Genomic DNA, 20,334 nt, shown 5'->3' on the forward strand with positions numbered 1-20,334 from the left:
CATATAATCTAGATCGGTTTTGTTTTAATAAAATACACATATTCCACAGTCATAGTGCTGGATTAACGTTGACCGTTTTGTTAGACTTATATATAGTCTATAAAGTTATGTATAAGGTTAATAAACATAACTCTTTAAAGGGACCTTTATCCTCATGTCTCTGATTTCATGGCATACTGCATTGGTTTGGTGTGTTGTTTTACGCCGCACTCAGCAATATTCCAGCTATATGACGGCGGTCTGTAAATAATCCAGTCTGGACCAGACAATCAAGTGATTAATATCATGAGCATCGATCCAAGCAATTGGGATCGATGACATGCATCAACCAAGTCAGCGAGCCTGACCACCCGATCCCGTTAGTCGCCTTTTACGACAAGCATAGTCACCTTTTACGGCAAGCATGGGTTGCTGAAGACATACTGCATTGATTTAGATGACAACATTTGTGGGAGCAGTTACTTATTACTGTTTAAAGGCCACTATGACTTGGTGAGGGGGGTGAGTGTCGGGCTCCTGAAACTGTTGAGGTCTCCCCGCTAGCTCCTGAGGCTCCTGAGGTCTCCGGAGTAACATTTCAATCGCTTTGTAACAGGGGGCCCTGGTAGTTAGGGGTAACGATGGAGAGAACTGGTGTGAGCACTTTAAAACTTCAAATACACAATAAAAACAGTTGTGCAAAACAACAATAGAGTAATTTTGTAAGCTCACCAATATTTAATTAAAATAGGAAAATCTCCTAAATGGTGATTTTTGTTTGTTTGTTGTTTAACGCCGCACTAAGCAATATTCCAGCTATATGACGGCGGTCTGTAAGTAATCGAGTCTGGACCAGACAATCCAGTGATTAATTGACATCATGATGTCATGACATCAGTGAGGGCCGTCTCCGCTCGTCCTGTAGAGCCTGATTCAGCTGCTGGACGTTGGCTGGCTGTTGTGGTCGACGTCGGAGTTGTCTCCCCAGATGCTTCCAAAGATGAACATTCTTTTGTACTTCAGTGTATCAGGTTGTTTTATATCTAAATACAGTTGTCTAGTTTTTCGGGTTACAATACATCTCCCATTACAGTAAAGCTATTATTGACCTGGTGTTACACCACCGCAACGGAGGAGGTTGATAAAATAACTAATGATGATCAGATCCGTGTCATTGATTTATTCGATTTGCCCAAATGGCGTCTACAGGAACGAATCATCGTGACGACATACGCTAAACATTGCGCCACAACTTGATACTGACTCTTACCAACCGTCTTTTGTCATCATTACACGTGGACAATATTTGATAAAAATAAGGGGACCTATATTCTTATTAAACTTTAGCATAAAAAAACAGACAAAATACAACCAGTCTCTGAAGGGCTAACACTGATTCTAAAGCTTATCTTTACATCAGTCTAAAGTTTCCAAGTTTCATTGTTAAGAGCATGGACCTACACTTTTATTAAAGGTAACAGCCACACGTGTGATCTGCACCTGAGTGTATATAATAGACATTAATAGACATAGACTATTTTGTGGTCTCTGTCTGCACAAGGTCTCTTGAGAGAGGGGAGCATTGAGATTCCGGCTGTGTGTGTGTGTGTGTGTGTGTGTGTGTGTGTGTGTGTGTGTGTGTTACTTTGGGGGTTGCGTTAGTTCTAATGGGTACATTATACTGGACAGGAACGTTTTACATCGCAATTGACAATATTCCAACATTATACGGCCTCCTGTATATATGTCTGGGCTAGACAAACCAGTGGTTGGCATTTTGAAAAACGTTCCTAACGTCGGGGTACAATGAAACGCAATCAACCAAGTATGGCTACCCGACCCATAAGCCACCTCTTGCGACAAGCATAGTTTGCTGGGGACCAATTCCAACCAGGAATGTCCTCATGTCACAAATTAACAACGTAGTGACCCGTTACAGCATCAGACGATTGCAACACACTGTTGTCTTCTTCGAGTTAAAGGAAGTTCGGTACATCCTGCTGTTTTTCAACAGATGACATACAACGCTCTGTCCTTTTCGCACTAACGAGTTCAGTACATATTACATGATAAGTAAGAATAATCAAACAGTTTTAAGAGAAACCTTAAAGAATGCTTCGTCCAATTTTTTTCAAGGAAACGTCATACACAACACGTAATAACTCTTGGTCCTTCATAACTACCTGGATCTAACAAAGCGAGCGTTTAAGCCATGGTGATTGCTGCTTGAAAGGCCGGTCTTTTCTCAAGTCGAGCGTAATATCCCTCTCTGATCTTGGGGTGGTTCTTGAGAAGTTCGCCATCATTGAACAGCCTGAAGAGGAACAGGTCATAGCCCAGCACTGTGTCAGCCGCAGTAAACCTGGAGGACGATGGAGAAAGGGTTGAGTTTAACGCTGCATTGAGCATATTATTACATTATGGCGTGATAGGTCAGTATAGGAGGATTTTGTAATTGTTTGATAGTTACTACATTTGAGGTACACATCTCTTCATAATACAACTCTTCAGTAAATCTGTATTGAAACGACAAACATATACTTAATCAGAATCACTTGATCACCATGTAAGGGATTTATTCTCCCACTGAGACAAATTTATTTCCCTCGAAAACGGGATACATCGTATCTAAAAAGATCACGCATGAAGCAATCAGATCTCATCATTCTGATATGGAGGTTTGATCATGCAAATGATAATAAATGTGATGTTATTTAAGTGGTGTTTCATGAGGTAATGTTGGCCGTACTTGTCCCCGCAGAGAAATGCCCTGTTCTCCAGCCTCTTGGCCAGGTAGTCCATACACGCGTCAAACTTGTCTCTCATCTTCTTCCCCTTCTCTTCACTGAAGGGCGCCTTCTTGTACCACAGCTCGTAGAAGAAGTCTATGAGCCCATCCAGAGTGGCATTGCCGTACATGATGAAACTGTAGACCACAAGTCGACATAGTGCAATAAGTCCTTCTGAGCAATAAACCATGATCGACCAATAAGCCTTGATTGTGCAATACGCTATATAGTGCCATTAACCATGGTAATACAAAAGCCAGTGATCGTGTATTACGTGGGAACAATAAGCTGTAAACGTGCAATAAGCCACGCTCGTGTAATAAGCCAAGATAAAGTAATATGCCGTAATCGTGCAATAAGCCGTGATAGTGCAATAAGCCACGCTCGTGCAATAAGTCTTGATAGTCAAATAAGCCATGATACTGCAATAAACATGGTAATACAATAGTCAGAGATCGTCCAATACGATGTGGGGTATTATATGCTATATTCGTGCAAGAAGCCATGATAACATAATAAGTCGTATAGTCGTAGTGTAATAGGCCACACGCGTGCAAAAAGCCTTCATAGTCCAATAAGCCATGATAGTCAAATACGCTATGATAGTCCAATAAACTGTCATCGTGCAAAAGCTCCGATAATTAAATAAGTTCTGATAGTGAATTGTATTAAATCCTGATTGTGCAATAAGCTGTTATCACGCAACAGACTGTTCTGGACGGTTCTACGTTGTGAGAGTGTATTAGTCCTGATAGTGAAATACGTGCTGACAGTACAATATCCCGCTGGGTAAATAAGTCCTGATAGTGCAATACGTTCTGACAGTACAATATCCCGCTGGGTAAATAAGTTCTGATAGTGAAATACGTTCTGACAGTACAATATCCCGCTAGGTAAATAAGTCCTGATAGTGGAATACGTTCTGACAGTACAATATCCCGCTAGGTAAATAAGTCCTGATAGTGAAATACGTTCTGACAGTACAATATCCCGCTAGGTAAATAAGTCCTGATAGTGAAATACGTTCTGACAGTACAATATCCCGCTAGGTAAATAAGTCCTGATAGTGAAATACGTTCTGACAGTACAATATCCCGATTGGTAAATAAGTCCTGATAGTGCAATAAGTCCGCATAGGGCATCTTCCCGAGGCAAGGGAGTTAACTGACTGTAGAAGTCCAGTTTCCACCCTGAAATCCGCTGGAATTTCTGTACACGATCGTAGCGCCACCAGTGGCTATTACGAGTTATGTGTCCCTCCTATTGACCAATCATATTCCATCTCTCATATCACTTTCTTTGCTTCAAAAAAAACAGCGGCGTCCAGTCAAGACGATCTGATCGATAAGCAAAATCTATATTGTGATAAAACGGGTCTTACTTCGCGAAGTAAATGACGTGATGAAATCACGTGAGCACCTCGATTAAAAACATGAACAGATTTGGAAAGTATCTGTTGACGCCGAGATGGCAGTACACATGCTTTGCAAATCCTGCAATCGATCGAAATCTGCACGGCAGTTTACGAACCGAATGTCGATTTCGTAACGCGATTTTGATTGGACTATGCATAGACTCGTTAGTCCATCCAAAATATAACTCCATAATTCCAGCCCAGTTCGGCAAGTGTGGAAACTGGCATTTTATAGTCAGTTAACTCCTGTGCCTCGGAAAGATGTCACAGGGCAACAACTCCTAATAGTGAAACAAGTTCTGGAGGTGAAAAGAGTCGTAGGAATGCAAAACGTCCCCACAGAAAGGGGATAAGAAAAAAAGAGGAAATGCGAATCTCAAGATGACAGAAAAGAATTTAAATAATGGTGATATGACAAACACAAATAACTGGTAAGTTCTCGATTTCCTCCTGAGACTTTCGAAAGTGGTTTTGTAGGGACAGACACCATTGCATGGCCACATCTATAACTAGCCAACGGTCAGTGTTCCAAATAGACATCGGCCAGTAGGGCCGAAGCCGACAGATTTGTTCTCGGTCTGATAGTTTTAAATTTGAGCAGGCCCTTACGACCCGTAGTTTATTTTAAGCTGAAACATGGTAAATGAAACATAACACTGAGATTGTTTTTTTTGTAAACAGCGCCCAGCTTCAGGGTACTCCACTAGTTCACTCTTTCAACACCGCTGGCCGGTTTACCGGCCACATCCTAGCCACGTCAAAATAATATATGGTTTCGTGAACCTACCTGTCATATTGTAATTCATTAAATCTATTTCTTTTCACAATGCATGAAAATGCGTATTTAATTTCAATTTATGACATTTTTTTAATAGATTTAAAATTATTAACTTTTTCCCGCAATGTTATTGACAAAAGAATCTTGGACACTTGCTTGGGCAACGGGTCCATATCGAACATGTCAAAGAGCAATATAAAGACATTTCAAGCAAAATAATTTAAATAAAGTAATAAAGAAAATCAACAAACATATTTCTAAAAAATGGCAAACTTACATCTAAGTTACTATAACTATCTTTTCTTGCGATCGTGTAATGTAAGTCAAATGACATCTCGGCAATTGTCGAATCATTTTTAGGCTCGGACACGATGTTTAATGCCAAAACTTATGCATGATCTTTGTCGGTCAAAATAACACGATTTAACGAAGGATTTTAGTATAAATCTGAAATATATCATACAGGAGGATGGTATCCATTGCTATTATTTGATTGGCTGCCTGAGGTCATATTCTTGAATTTGACCAATCACGACCTTCATATTAGATTACGGTAAATTGGCATTAGAAACCAATTTCTCCCCCCCCCCCCCCCCAAATCGTATGTTACAACATAATAACATTTTTTGATAAACTTCATACCGATTTATAAAAAAATATCCGTAATCTGGAAATTTGACATTTCTAGTGGGCCAAAAGGGCTTTTGTCCTACCTCGTAGTTTGGAACAAGCTATTCCCACAGAGGTTTGTCTACTCAAATCTAAATCGTGCGAAAAAACAACAACATATTGATGGCAAATTAACGCCGTGTATGACGTTACCCGTGAAGATCCGGGGTAGAATAGATCTTCAGCAACCCATGCTTGCCGTAACAGGCGACTATGCCTTTCGTAGGAGGCGACTAACGGGATCGGGTGGTCAGGCTCGCTGACTTGGTTGATGCATATCATCTATCCTAATTGCGTGGATCGATGCTCACGATATTAATCAAGGGGTTGTTTGGTCAAGACTCGATTATTTACAGACCGCCATCATATAGCTGGAATATTGCTGAGTTCGGCGTAAACAACAAATCAACCAACCAACCAACCCGCTACACATTACTGATGTTACGTAACCTGACACATGTCACGTACCCGCTACACATTACTGATGTAAAGTAACCTGACACATGTCACCTACTCCTACATATAACTGTGACGTTGCGTTCCCAGACGCACGTCACGTACCCGCTACACATAACTGACGTTACATAGATCGTCGCACGCACGTCACGTACCATCTACCCATCACTGTGGTGTTACGTAGCCAGACGCATGTAACGTACCCGTTACACATAACTGTGACGTTATGTGACTAGACGCATGTCACGTACCCGCTACACATAACCGACGGTACATAACTTGACGCCTGTCACATACCCTCTACACATAACTGACGGTACATAACTTGACGCCTGTCATATACCCGCTACACATAACTGACGGTACATAACTTGACATGTCACGTACCCTCTACACATAACTGACGGTACATAACTTGACATGTCACGTACCCGCTACACATAACTGAGGTACATAACTTGACATGTCACATACCCTCTACACATAACTGACGGTACATAACTTGACATGTCACATACCCTCTACACATAACTGACGGTACATAACTTGACATGTCACGTACCCTCTACACATCACTGTGGTGTTACGTAGCCAGACGCATGTAACGTACCCGTTACACATAACTGTGACGTTATGTGACTAGACGCATGTCACGTACCCGTTACACATAACTGACGGTTCATTATTTGACATGTCACGTACCCTCTACACATAACTGACGGTACATAATTTGACATGTCACGTACTCGCTTCACATAACAGTGACCTACTCGTAATAGTCCTTCCTGTCCTTGGGGTCCGGCACGAGTTTCCCGTATCTGTCTGCCAGGTACATGTTGATGGCCCCTGACTCTAATATGGTCCCCTCCCCGGGGATGACCAGGGCGGGGATAGTTCCGTGGGGGTGGACGTCCCTGAGGTAGGCGGCGACGACGTCGGGTTCGTTTTCGTCATTAGGCTCGTAGCGGATAAACTCAAAGTTTTGCTCAACATCCATTTCTGGTCAAAGAAAGAGAATATTCAACTTATAGAAAAGTTTCGATACTTTCTTTTGAAAAAAGGTCGGACAGACGCTCCATCATTGATCTGTGTCCTGTAACGACAAAACCTAACGTCTCGTCATTCAGTAATAAACATACCACAAACTGTACAGTTTGTGTTTAACGCTGCACTCACAAATATTTTAGCGATATGACAGCGACCTTTACAAACAAAAAGAATGTATGAGACAAACTAGAGATTTATACGTATAATGAGCATCACCCACCGCTCTTGGGATACGATGACATGCCATCAACCAAGACCCCGAACCTGACCACCCGATCCATTAGGTCGCCTCGTACAACAAGCATAGACTACAGGGAACCTATTTTAACTCTGAGTTGGACTCCCGGGATTCTACTGAAATAAACTCTACCAACCTAGTCCTGTTAGGGTCCAAACGCTTTATATTCTTTGGTGTTGAGGTGAGGTGAGGTGAGGTGAGGTGAGGTGAGGTGAGGTGAGGTGAGGTGAGGTGAGGTGAGGTGAGGTGAGGTGAGGTGAGGTGAGGTGAGGTGAGGTGAGGTGAGGTGAGGTGAGGTGAGGTGAGGTGAGTGAGTGAGTGAGTGAGTGAGTGAGTTGTGTTTAACGCCGCTTTTAACAGTATTCCACTTATATCGCGGCGTGTCAGCTAAATGTGGGAGGAAAGCCCGAAGTGATGCAGGTCTCAGACGTTTACCACTTCGGTGATACCCACAAGCACGGGTATGGTGCTGACAAACCTAGAAACATAATCGGGGCGAACCGTGATTTGAACCCACAATCATAGGTTTCTGGCGTGACCAAGGGACGCAACACTGCACAGCGAATTGCGGCGCGTTAGACGACTGGGCCACCCGTGCCCCCTGGTGTTGAGGTGTGTGTGTGATTCCAACCCACCAACACAAGAGTGAGTATGGTTTTACGCCGCTTTTAGCGCTATTCCAGCAATATCACGGGGGCAGACACCAGAAATGGGCTTCATCACCCGTCAACTTCTTAGTAATGCCTGTCAAACAATTTAGCCAGCAATATATCGGTTCTAATTTGGCGACGGGGTAGCCTAGTGGTTAAAGCGTTCTCTTGTCACGTCGAAGGCCCGGGTTCGATTCCCCACGTGGGTACAACGTGTGAAGCTCATGTCTGGTGTTCTCCGCCGTGATATTGCCGGAATATTGTTAAAAGCGGCGTAAAACCACATGCAGTCACTCTATTCTAATCGTGTCCACAAGGTGTAGGTCCACCAACAGTAGTCAACTCAACAACGTGTTAACCCTCATAACTGTAATGAGTTTACTATATTATTATGCCCCTTTGTAAACAGAGAGTTTTTCCAATCTCCATTTGTTATGCCCCTTTGTAAACAGAGAGTTTTTCCAATCTCACACAGTGTAGTATGTATTATCACGTATCCTTAATTACGGTATGTATATATGGTCTTCTTGATTGGGATGTCATGTGTTTAATGTTGTCATGGTGATGCTAGTTAGGCTTAGGATTTAGTAAAGATACCAAGTTTTGGAACAACAGTCAACCTTGTTGTCATTATTGACTGATGATATCAGACGAGGTGTAACAGAACGAACGCAAGATCTCCGATGCATGACAACCTCGCAGACATTTCTGACGGAGTGATAAACGCCTCACGTTTCTGCTTTCAAGGACAACGCCAGCCAATTCTCCATTGCTTGCTATTTTAAATCAGCGCAGCAAATATACATGTAATGGATGTTGTTCTCGCTGTTTGATGTTATATTAAGCATCATCGACAGATCAATATTATGATAATCAACTGTTGCCATGAACGCTACAAGCAGATCTGCATTATACAAATAATTACTCTTCGCATATTGACCTCTCCAACAGTAATCATTCGTTTTGGTATACCGAAATTTAATTTAAAGTTTATGCAGTCTCCTCTGTTTGATTACAGCAATACACTGCTGGTCAGCCAACGTGAGTAATACACTAACTATGCAGGGTTGTGTTTGTTAAGTTATGGTGAAAGTGAACTGTAGAACGAACTATTTGTGGAGCCAGATGTTGCATGGTGGCCCGCATTGACAGGCTGTACACACCAGCTGACATGGAATCCTCACTAGAACAAATCAGAGAGAGGAGACACGTCTACACCTGAACCGTGAAATGTAACCGGACGCCATTTCGTTTTCTAGCAGACGAGTCAACATATCACGTGACAGATAAAAACTGATCACGTGACGAGCAAATATTTGAGGTCAGTGTCAGTCACTTGAATTGTATTGCTTCGTCACGCTGTATGAATTAACAAAAGGATTTGCAAGGTTCTTGATAGAGGTATAAAAGTTTAAAATATTCTACTCACCTTTGATAAGCCAGATATTTCGGACGGAACGGTATTGAGGAAACCAGTACAGCTTCATTTTCGGGGCCCCTGTATCTGCCATTGTTAGCTGAAGCTGGGTTGTAGGACTGGGTTCTGAGAGAGGGATAATGCCCTAGACTCGACGGGTGTGGGATGTGGGTCAATATACAGCAAATGACGCACCTGCTCTATTTTTTAGCAGCACGGGATTATCCTTTTTCTCCGTATTAGGGGTGTCAGGTGAGTTTGGGGAATATTGGCCAGTGAAGACGTACCCTCAAGTAGTGACTCGACTGTGCAATATCTTTCCGCAGTTGCGTGTACACAGAGTATACTTAATACTATTTTAATTGTTAAATCTAGCGCGGTTGAATCTACGAACAGGTAACATATACCTCTACATTGAAAACAGAGTGAAATATCTTTCCGCAGTTGCGTGTACACAGATTATACTAAATACTATTTTAATTGTTAAATCGGTTAAATCTACGTAAGGTAACATAATTCTCTAGTAACCTTAAACTTTATATACAGTTGATCGGAGGTTAATAACGATGGCAATAATCCCAGGCACTGTAGACGTCATCTTCACGACAAAGAGTGAGTGAGTTGGGTTTAACGCCGCTTTTAACACTATTCCAGTTATATCGCGGTGTGTCAGCTTAATGTGGGAGGAAAGCCCGAAGTAATGCAGGTCTCTGACGTTTACCATTTCGGTGAAACCCACGAGCACGGGTATGGTGCTGACAAACCTAGAAACATAATTTGGGAGTACCGGGGTTCAAACCTACAATCATAGGTTTCTGGCGTGCCCAAGGGACGCAACTCTGCACAGCGAATCGCGGCGCCTTAGACGACTGGGCCACCCGTGCCCCCTCACGACAAAGATATGAAGGGGTAGCCCCGGTCATACAGGCATTTTTAGTAAGTTTATTTATCAGGGTCACGTGTTGTAGGTATAATACATCCTCTGCACGCCCAAACCGGGTTCAAACGTAATGTCGGACCGTAAAACATTGGGTCTGGTCACGTGACATATTTTGGAAACCATACCAGATATATGGGAAGCCCTTGGAAATGTGCATTCGACAGTATCACTGAACTATTTCAAAACCACAAAGTAATGAATCGGTGATTTTAACTATCAGCGACCCCTTATACTTCGAAACCAATGGCGAAAGCCCCTAAGTAATCGACCATTTGATTTTATCGAAAAAAAAATTGTTCCCGAAAATTCGTGAAAAAACATGATAATGCTTCAGACTGTTGAATGCAGGCACCTGCCACGAAAATTTCATTGTTGCACGGTATCTTTCTTTTAAATACAATCAGGGTCATATTTTTAAATAATAATTATATCTGGTTATGAAGCTGTAGGTGAAAAATATCTAATCCCAAAAGATATTTGTTGTAATCCCCGGCCGTCCTAGGGATATACATATATTTTTCCCCACCAGTTACCTATACCTTCCGAATATATCTATCTAAAGAATCGATGAAAAAGGATGCGCAGGGAACAAAGGGAGATCACTCTCGATCCTTCTACCACAAGCATGCAGCCGAGAGTGAGTGATCAGAACGGAAAACATCAAACATGGAGTCACACTGAGTTACCCCAAGTAACACTCAGTCACACCGAGAAACATGGAGTCACACCAAGTAACATCGAGTAACATATGGATTCACACCAAGTAACATAGTGACACCGAGTTACACCGAGGTACACGGAGTGACACCGAGTAACACCGAGGTACACGGAGTGACACCGAGTAACACCGAGTTACACCTAGGGACACAGAGTGACACCGAGTAAAAACGAATTATACAGAATGATACAAAGTAATGTACCTAGTTACATCGAGTCACACTGAGGTGCGCTGAAAAACACCAAGTCATACCGAGTAATACCGAGTTACAGAGTGAAAAATATTAGCACTATGTATAACCGAATTACACCGAGTGACACAGAATAAAACCGAGTAAGATCGAGAAACACCAGTAGAACATGCACTATGCCCCCTAGAAAATAACCATTGTTTTTTACAAGGAGAAATAACGTCAGTACACACAACACACTATATCCCCCGTTTCCATCTCCTTTGCTCCCCTGTGGATAAAATAGAACTTTGCATTGATAAAAACACTATGTCGGATATGCAGGGTCAACCTACTCGTAATAGTCCTTAATTGATTAATTCTTAATTGTACTTTTACTTATTTCTTTTAAATCTTAACATTAAACACCAGACAAAATACAACAGGTTCTGAAGGGCTAACAATGATTCGAAACATTTCTTTACATCAGTCTAAAGTTTCCAAGTTTATTTGTTAATCAACCAAGTCCCCCAACGCATGAGCCACCCTCTTGCGTAGAGCGGAGGGACCAAGTCCAACCAGGACCACATGTCAATTAGCAACACAGTGACCTGTTACAGCATCGGACGATTGCAACACACTGTTGTCTTCTTCGAGTTAAAGGAAGTTCGGTACATCCTGATGTTTTCAACAGATGACTGTTAACTAACAACGCTCTGTCTTTTTCGCACTAACGTGTTCAGTACAAACTACATGATCAGTAAGAAAAAACAAACAGTCTTGAGAGAAAACTAAAGTAATGATTCGTCCAATTTTATTCAAGGACACGTCATACACAACACGTAATTACTCTTGGTCCTTCATAGCTACCTGGATCTGACAAAGCGAACGTTTAAGCCATGGTGATTGCTGCTTGAAAGGCCGGTCTTTTCTCAAGTCGAGCGTAATATCCCTCTCTGATCTTGGGGTGGTTCTTGAGTAGTTCGCCATCATTGAACAGCATTGCGGAGAATAGGTCATAGCCCAGCACTGTGTCAGCCGCAGTAAACCTGGAGGAGGATTGAGAGTGAGTTGAATTTAACGCTGCATTGGGTAGTAATTCAGATATAAAATGTCGTGATAGGTCAGTATTGGAGGATTTTTAATAGTTTAATTGTAACTCCAGTTGGGGTACACATCTCTTCGTCATACAACTCTTTAGCCCCGCGTGTTTACCGCGTGAATATTATTGGTTAGAATAGGTTCTCAGCATCCTTTGCTGGTCATAAGACGGGACTAAATGGATCGGGTGTGACTTGATAGTCTGTCATACAGACCCTGAGAGAAATATATCCAGTACAGCTCACGCATGTATATTATACTGAGCAAGTCTAGATTACTGCAGTTTTAACAATTCTCTAGTCTCCTTTATATTATATTTTAGATAATTCGATAATTTAACAACTGTCGAAATGTTCATTTCAGAAACTAGACGTTTGTGTAGTGACTTGGTTGATTGTGTGCCATCGTACCGCGACATTGTGGCCACGCAATCAACCAAGTCACTGAGTGTGACCACTGGACCTCCTGTGACCAGCATAGGGTGTTGGGGACCAATTCCAACTCGGAATCCCCATGGTGTGTCAAGTATTCAGTACACAATTGTCTCATCATCCCTCGTCGAGACTGAAACCAGTCTGCACTGAGTAGTTGACAGTTAACGTGGGGAGATTGTCCGACCTTATAATCATTACACATTGTAATGTAATTTTCAAACAATTTTAGTGTATTTATGCCGATATTTTAACCTTCAGCCGAGAGACACTGCCCACTTATGTAAGCATTGTGTGTGAGTCTGGCTCATGCGGATGTCGGAGACGAATAGGTCCCCAGCATCCCATGCTTGTCCTGACAGGCGTCTGAGGGGTTCAGCCCTGGTGGCCGAATTGTTTGTTTGTCATCGAACCTCCATGTCTCTCCTCACTGCTTTGCCTGTTCCAGACTCGACTATTTATAGTCGGCCGTTATATGGATTGAATAATAACATTACTCAATCCATGCAAACAGCCAGGCGTGAACCACCCCATAAAACTGCACAATTGTCTGTATCGCAGCGTGTCAGCTTGTTGCGGGATGGCAGCCCGATGTGATACTGGTCTCAGATGTGTATCACTTCGGTGAAACCCACGAGCACGGGTATGGTGCTGACGAACCTCTAAACATAACCAGAGCGAATCTGGTATTCAAACCCACTGTCATAGCTTTTTCTCATGTCTTACAGCTTGTCTACCAGTCCTGTAATATCGCACTGAATGTGAGAGGAGAATACATCATGGGTAGCAGGCAATTGGTAATGCATGCATATGCATAATGGAATCACTATTCAGCAATAAAAGTGGTAATGATAAATGCAAATGATAATAAATGTGATGTTATTTAAGCGGTATTTCATGAGGTAATGTTTGACGTACTTGTCCCCGCAGAGAAATGCCCTGTTCTCCAGCCTCTTGGCTAGGTAGTCCATACACGCGTCAAACTTGTCTCTCATCTTCTTCACCTTCTCTTCACTGAAGGGCGCCTTCGCGAACCACAGCTCGTAGAAGAACTCTATGAGCTCATCCAGAGTGGCGTTGCCATACATGATGAAGCTGAAACACACAAGTCAACATAGTGCAATAAGTCCTTGTAGTGCAATACACCATGATCGAACAATAAGCCTTGATTGTGCAATAAGCTATAGTGCCATCAACCATGGTAATACAAAAACCAGTGACCGTGCATTACTCTGAGGGGAACAATGCGCTGTAATCGTGCATTAAGCCGTGATCGTGCAATACGCCTTGATAGTCCAATAAGTAATGATAGTGCAATAAACTTATGCAATAGCAAGTGATCGTGCACTACCACGTGGGGTACTATATGCTGTAATTGTGCAATAAGCCATGATAATATAATAAGTCGTGATAGTGTAATAGTCCACGCTCGTGCAATACGTCTTGATAGTCCAATAAGCCATGACAGTGCAATAAACATGGTAATACAATAGACAGTGATCGTGCAATACAATGTGGGGTACTACATGCTGTAATCGTGCAATAAGCCATGCTTTAACAACAAGTCGTGTAGTCGTAGTGTAATGGGCCACGCTCGTGCAATACGTCTTGATAGTGCAATAAGCCATGCTTTAACCAGTCGTGTAGTCGTAGTGAATAAGCTATGCCAGTGCAATAAACTGTCATCGTGCAAAGGCTCCGACAATGAAAAAAGTTCTGATAGTGAATTGTGTTAAATCCTGATTGCGAAATAAGCTGTTATCACGCAAAGGACTGTTCTGTTGCAAGAGTGTATTAGTCCTGATAGTGAAATACGTTCTGACAGTACACTATCCCGCTAGGTAAATAAGTCCTGATAGTGAAATACGTTCTGACAGTACAATATCCCGCTAGGTAAATAAGTCCTGATAGTGAAATACGTTCTGACAGTACAATGTCCCGCTAGGTAAAGAAGTCCTGATAGTGAAATACGTTCTGACAGTACAATATCCCGCTAGGTAAATAAGTCCTGATAGTGAAATACGTTCTGACAGTACAATATCCCGACTGGTAAATAAGTCCTGATAGTGAAATACGTTCTGACAGTACAATATCCCGCTAGGTAAATAAGTCCTGATAGTGAAATACTTTCTGACAGTACAATGTCCCGCTAGGTAAAGAAGTCCTGATAGTGAAATACGTTCTGACAGTACAATATCCCGACTGGTAAATAAGTCCTGATAGTGAAATACGTTCTGACAGTACAATATCCCGCTAGGTAAATAAGTCCTGATAGTGCAATAAGTCCTCATAGGGCAACATCTCACATAGTGAAACAAGTTCTGAAGGTGAAATGAGTTCTGGGAATGCAATAAGTCCCATGGGGAGGGGATTAAAAAAAGAGGAAATGGTTATCTTAACAAGATGGCATTTGGTGAGTGAGTGAGTTGGGTTTAACGCCGCTTTTAACAGTATTCCAGCTTAATGTGGGAGGAAAGCCCGAAGTGATGCAGGTCTCAGACGTTTACCACTTCGGCGAAACCGACGAGCACAGGTATGGTGCTGACAAACTTAGAAACATAATCGGGGCGAACCGGTATTCGAACCCACAATCATAGGTTTCTGGTGTGCCCAAGGGACGCAACTCTGCACAGCGAATCGCGACGCCTTAGACGACTGGGCCACCCGTGCCCCCAGATGACAGAGACGATAATCTAAATAATGGTGATGAGACAAACAAAAATAACAGGTAAGTTCTCGATTTCCTCCTAAGACTTTCGTAAGTGGTTTTGTAGGGCCAGACACCATTGCATGGTCACATCTAACCAGCCAAAGGTTCATATGTAACGGCGATTTATGTAAATTGCCTAGATTTGGGGAGATTACAACACGTCCCTGTGGATGACGAAGTAGTGCTGTAATATGTCCCAGCGGGTGATTTAAAGGTGTTTGGTTAGCATGTCTTCAACATTTGAACATGAGCAAATCTTTGACCCAAGCTTACTAGGTCACTGGCTTGCTCAAGCTTAAACATCCCAGCCTTTTCACTTTTAGCCATACTCATACTTATTTGGAAAGTTGGCATTTCTTGTGGGTCTTAAGGGCCTTTATCCTATCTCGTCCTTGGGAACATGCTACACACAGAGAGGTTTTTCTACTCAAATCTAAATCGTGTGGGTAGAAAATCACATTGATGGCGAACAAACGCCGTGCATGACGTCACACAACCATTAACATAACTGTTACATGGCTGGACGCTTGTCACGTATCCGCTACACATTACTGTGACTTTACGTTACCAATCGCGTGTCACGTACTCCATTCATATTACAATGAAGTTATATAACCTGACGCATTTCACCTACTCGTAATAGTCCTTCCTGTCCTTGGGGTCCGGCACGAGTTTCCCGTATCTGTCTGCCAGGTACATGTTGATGGCCCCTGACTCTAATATTGACCCCTCCCCGGGGATGACCAGGGCGGGGATAGTTCCGTGGGGGTGGACGTCCCTGCTGTAGGCGGCGACGGCGTCGGGTTCGTTTTCGTCATTAGGCTTGTAGCGGATAAACTCAAAGTCTTGCTCGACACCCATTTCTGGTCAAAGAAAAAGTATATTTAACTCATAAAAAGAGTCTCAATACTTTCTTTTGGGAAAGGTTGGACAGATGCTCCATCTTGTTATCGTTGTTCTGTGTCCTGTACCAACAAAACTTAACGTCTCATCATCCAGTATTAAACACCGCAAACTGTTAGGTTGTATTTACCGCTGCACTCACAAATATCCCAGCTATATGACAGTGACCTTTTCATAATAAAGTTTGTATGAGACAAACCAGTGATTAATATAATGAGCAGCGCCAATCGCTCTAGGTGTACGATCACATGCAACCAACCATGTTCCCGAACCTGCACACCAGACCCAGTAGTTTGTGTGTTTGTTGTTTATCGCCGCACTCAGCAATATTCCATTTATATGACAGCGGTCTGTAAATCTTCGAGTATGGACCAGACAATCCGGTAGTTGACATCATGAGCATTGATCTACATAATTGGGATTCAATGACATGCATCAACCAAGTCAGCGAGCCCCGTCCTCTAAGTTTCCTCTTAAGACAAGCATAGTCGCCTTTTACAGCAAGCATAGGTTGCTGAAAGACCTATTCTAACCCGCCGATCCATTAGGTTAACTCGTACAAGAAACATAGATTACAGGGAACCTGTTTAACTCGGAGTTCAACTCCAGGGGTTCATCTAAAATATACACCCCAGATTTTTGTCAGAGGTCCCACCACCAACACATGAATACCTAATGGTGGGTCAACTTGTAGATAGCTCCAACAGGCTCCATAGAATACAGATGGTTTAAATTTGGACCACAATGCAGAGTGGTGTCCCTTGTCCATGTCAGGACCTGCTGACCGTGGATTCTAATCCCAGATTTATGTCTACGTTGACTCTTGGTCTGTACCATGTAAATGACTAAACCTGCATCACCTCGGGATTTACTTCCACATCAAACTGAAACGCCGTTGGTATAATAACTAAAATACTGTTTAGGGTGGCGTGAATGGGTGGATAATGCACCTTACATACAGCAAGAGGCTTGGGATGGAGTAGTAAATGGGTGTAAAAGATAGCTTCATAACGAGTGAGTGAGTGAGTGAGTGGGTGGAAGGGTGGGTGAGTGAGTGAGTGAGTGAGTGGTGAGTGAGTGAGTGAGTGAGTAAGTGAGTGAGTATAGCTGTACAGTCAGCATAACTCCAGTTACAGCATAACTCCAGTTATAGTGGGGGGTGTTTAAAGTAACAGCCAGCAATATATCTATTCCAACTGGTCGGTGGGGTAGCCTAGCAGTTAAAGCGTTCTCTCGTCACGCCGAAGGCCCGGGTTCGATTCCACACGTGGGTACAAAGTGTGAAGCTCATTTTTTACGTCGCCCGCCGTGATAATACTTTTACATATTGTTAAAATCGGCGTAAAACCACACTCACTCACTCTATTCTAATCGTGTCCACAAGGTGTAGGTCCACCAACAGTATTCAGCTCAACAATGTGTAAACCTTCAGAACTGTAATGAGTTTACTATATTATTATGCCCCTTTGTAAACAGACAGTTTTTCCAATCTCCCTTTGTTATGCCCCTTTGTAAACAGACAGTTTTTCCAATCTCCCTTTGTTATGACCCTTTGTTAACAGACAGTTTTTCCAATCTCCCTTAAGTTTGTTATTCCCCTTTGTAAACCCTTAGAACGAACGCAAAATCTCCGATACATGACAACCTTCTCCCAGACCTTTCGGACGGAGCGATAAACGCCTCACATTTCTGCGTTGAAGGACACCGCCAGCGATTCAATCAATAATTTTCCAATTCTGCATTGCTTGCTGGGTTAAATCAGCGCAGCAAACATACATGTGATGGGTGTAGTTCTCGCTGTTTGATGTCATATGAAACATCACAGATAAATATTGTGGAGATCAGCTGTCACAATGAACGCTACAAGCAGATCTTTACGATAAAATATTCACCTCACCTTTGATAAGCCAGATATTTCGGACGGAGCGGTATTGAGGAAACCAGTACAGCTTCATTTTCGGGGCCCCTGTATCTGCCATTGTAAGATGGGTCGCAGGACAGTCGAGTCAGTGTCCGGGTACTAGTTGTCAAGAGTCGCGTCCCTTGCCACAGAATAACCGACAAAACTGGGTTATGAGAGAGGGATAATATGCAGACTCGACGGATGTGGGTCAATATACAGCCAACGACGCACAAGTGCCCTATTTCAAGCTGCTTGGGATTACCCTATTTTTCCGTCTAAGGGGTGTCAGGTCGGTTTGGGGAATATTGACGGGTAAAGGCCTACCATCAACCGAGCAATATATTTACCCTTTTGTCTCAATGATCAAAGATTGTACCTAATGCTACTAGATTTCACTTCTTTATTCTTTCAAAGCGATGTTTTTTGTACAGATGCTAGTACATTTGACAAGCAAGAACGATCTCTTAAAGTTACCAAGGTATAATGGCCTTTACAAGGATCACTGTTCAGACCTTGACATGTGATTAAGAAGTGACAAAGTATTTTAAATGGCTAACTACAAGTATTCAGTTACACAGGTATGAGGATCTAACAGAGATAGTGGGCTCTCAATTGTCGGATGTGGGTCCGTTGTTTCACAAAGGCAGGTCACCCCTGTTTTGTGTCTATTCACCGGGGAAGGGGGGGGGGGGGGGGGGGGGGGGGGGGGCACCCGACATTCAAACAATTTCTTCTTGAAAGATTTTTTAAGGTCACATTTCAAATTCAACCTATGGAAAGAATGTTACATTTTTCTCACTGTTCTCTAATACATAATAACTGTAAAGATGTAGGTGATTTTAAGACAGAACAATGAAAATAGCAGTATTATAGAACATGGTAGACACAATTTTATGGATAACAACTTCTTTAAAACTGGAAAAAGCGACGTTTCGGTATAGATCCTTATACCGTTCTCAAGCAAGACTGAATGAGGGACATAGTGCAGAATATAAATTGTAGGTGGAGGATATATTCTGTATATGGAGGATATCCTCTATAATTCTAAGTAATGCCTATCAAAGAAATTATAGAGCATTTTGATATGATAAAAATTCCAGTTTGAAAACGTGTCAACTTGACATGTTTATACACATAGCTACTTGAGGAATGTACTCTTCAATAACTAAGATTGTGGTTAATGGACATAAATAGCATGCCTTTTGATGTCAACTGACAAACAAAAGAAACGTTACAACGTTACAAAATGGTTGAGAATCAATCGCCTAAACACAACCAAAACAAAATGAGTAATGCACGCGCTACGGTACCCAGATCAGTGGAATTGAGTTTGAAGTGAGACTTTTGCTGCGCTTGCAGCTCGTCAACTTACAACGATATGGGTTTAAAAGGAATGATGTACTGTTCACTCACACACTCGCTAACATCATCACAAAATAGAAACAGGTGACGCCAGACCCATCAGGCTCCCTTTTTATAGGCAAATGCAGCCACAAGGAACGAATATACCAGACAGGTGCAAGAAATGGTAGAAGCCAATATCATTCAGCCAAGTTCTTCTGAAAGACAGTCTCCCGTTGTCATGGTTAAAAAGCGTGATTGCTGTTACCCCTTTGCCGTAGATTATAGACGCCTCAATGCCGTTACCAAGGCTATATCTTTCTCTCTACCACGTTTTGAAGATGTCGTTGATGCCGTTGACAACAGCCATGCCAAAATTGTAAGTGTACTTGTGGTAGCGGCTTTTGGCAAATACCACTCCATCCTGATACGACCCGTGAAGATCCGGGTAGAATAGATCTTCAGCAACCTGAAGCATCATCGTCCATTTCCGCCAAGGCCAAACGACCAGCTATATCATGGGGCAGAACCGCTGTCTCTGTATCCGAAAGCCGGACATATGGCAGTTGACTACCAAGTCGCGCCTCTTAGTTGTCAAGTAACACATACCCTCTCTCAAAATTCGTGTTAATATTAGTCCCAGTCAGAAAGATTTAGCATGCATTTTCTTTGAGAAGCGTC

General features: G+C 42.5%; 2 protein-coding genes across 2 annotated transcripts; both read right to left on the reverse strand.

The window, feature by feature from the left end:
* Positions 1-1,144: 1,144 nt before the first annotated feature.
* On the reverse strand, positions 1,145-9,628 carry LOC124138354. Its single transcript, XM_046504957.2, has 4 exons — positions 9,450-9,628; positions 6,856-7,084; positions 2,729-2,905; positions 1,145-2,341 (listed from the first exon to the last, which is right to left on the reverse strand). The coding sequence occupies exons 1-4, from the start codon at positions 9,529-9,531 to the stop codon at positions 2,185-2,187; spliced, it is 645 nt and encodes a 214-aa protein (XP_046360913.2). The 5' UTR covers positions 9,532-9,628; the 3' UTR covers positions 1,145-2,184.
* Positions 9,629-12,044: 2,416 nt separating this feature from the next.
* LOC124138346 lies at positions 12,045-18,569 on the reverse strand. The gene is made up of 4 exons (XM_046504943.2): positions 18,307-18,569; positions 16,141-16,369; positions 13,715-13,891; positions 12,045-12,313 (listed from the first exon to the last, which is right to left on the reverse strand). The coding sequence occupies exons 1-4, from the start codon at positions 18,386-18,388 to the stop codon at positions 12,157-12,159; spliced, it is 645 nt and encodes a 214-aa protein (XP_046360899.2). The 5' UTR covers positions 18,389-18,569; the 3' UTR covers positions 12,045-12,156.
* Positions 18,570-20,334: the final 1,765 nt, after the last annotated feature.

This window comes from Haliotis rufescens, unplaced genomic scaffold (assembly GCF_023055435.1).
Source record: "Haliotis rufescens isolate VD_foot unplaced genomic scaffold, xgHalRufe1.0.p SCAF_40, whole genome shotgun sequence".
Lineage (NCBI taxonomy): Eukaryota > Metazoa > Mollusca > Gastropoda > Lepetellida > Haliotidae > Haliotis > Haliotis rufescens.

Coding starts and splice junctions, on each gene's coding strand:
- LOC124138354 (XM_046504957.2), bottom strand. CDS start 9,531: ATGGCAGATACAGGGGCCCCGAAAATGAAGCTGTACTGGTTTCCTCAA. Junction 2,906..6,855: donor GACAGGAAGGACTATTACGA/GTAGGTCACTGT, acceptor TGTGGTCTACAG/TTTCATCATGTACGGCAATG. Junction 2,342..2,728: donor GCATTTCTCTGCGGGGACAA/GTACGGCCAACA, acceptor ATCGTCCTCCAG/GTTTACTGCGGCTGACACAG.
- LOC124138346 (XM_046504943.2), bottom strand. CDS start 18,388: ATGGCAGATACAGGGGCCCCGAAAATGAAGCTGTACTGGTTTCCTCAA. Junction 16,370..18,306: donor AAATATCTGGCTTATCAAAG/GTGAGGTGAATA, acceptor TTCTTTGACCAG/AAATGGGTGTCGAGCAAGAC. Junction 13,892..16,140: donor GACAGGAAGGACTATTACGA/GTAGGTGAAATG, acceptor TGTGTGTTTCAG/CTTCATCATGTATGGCAACG.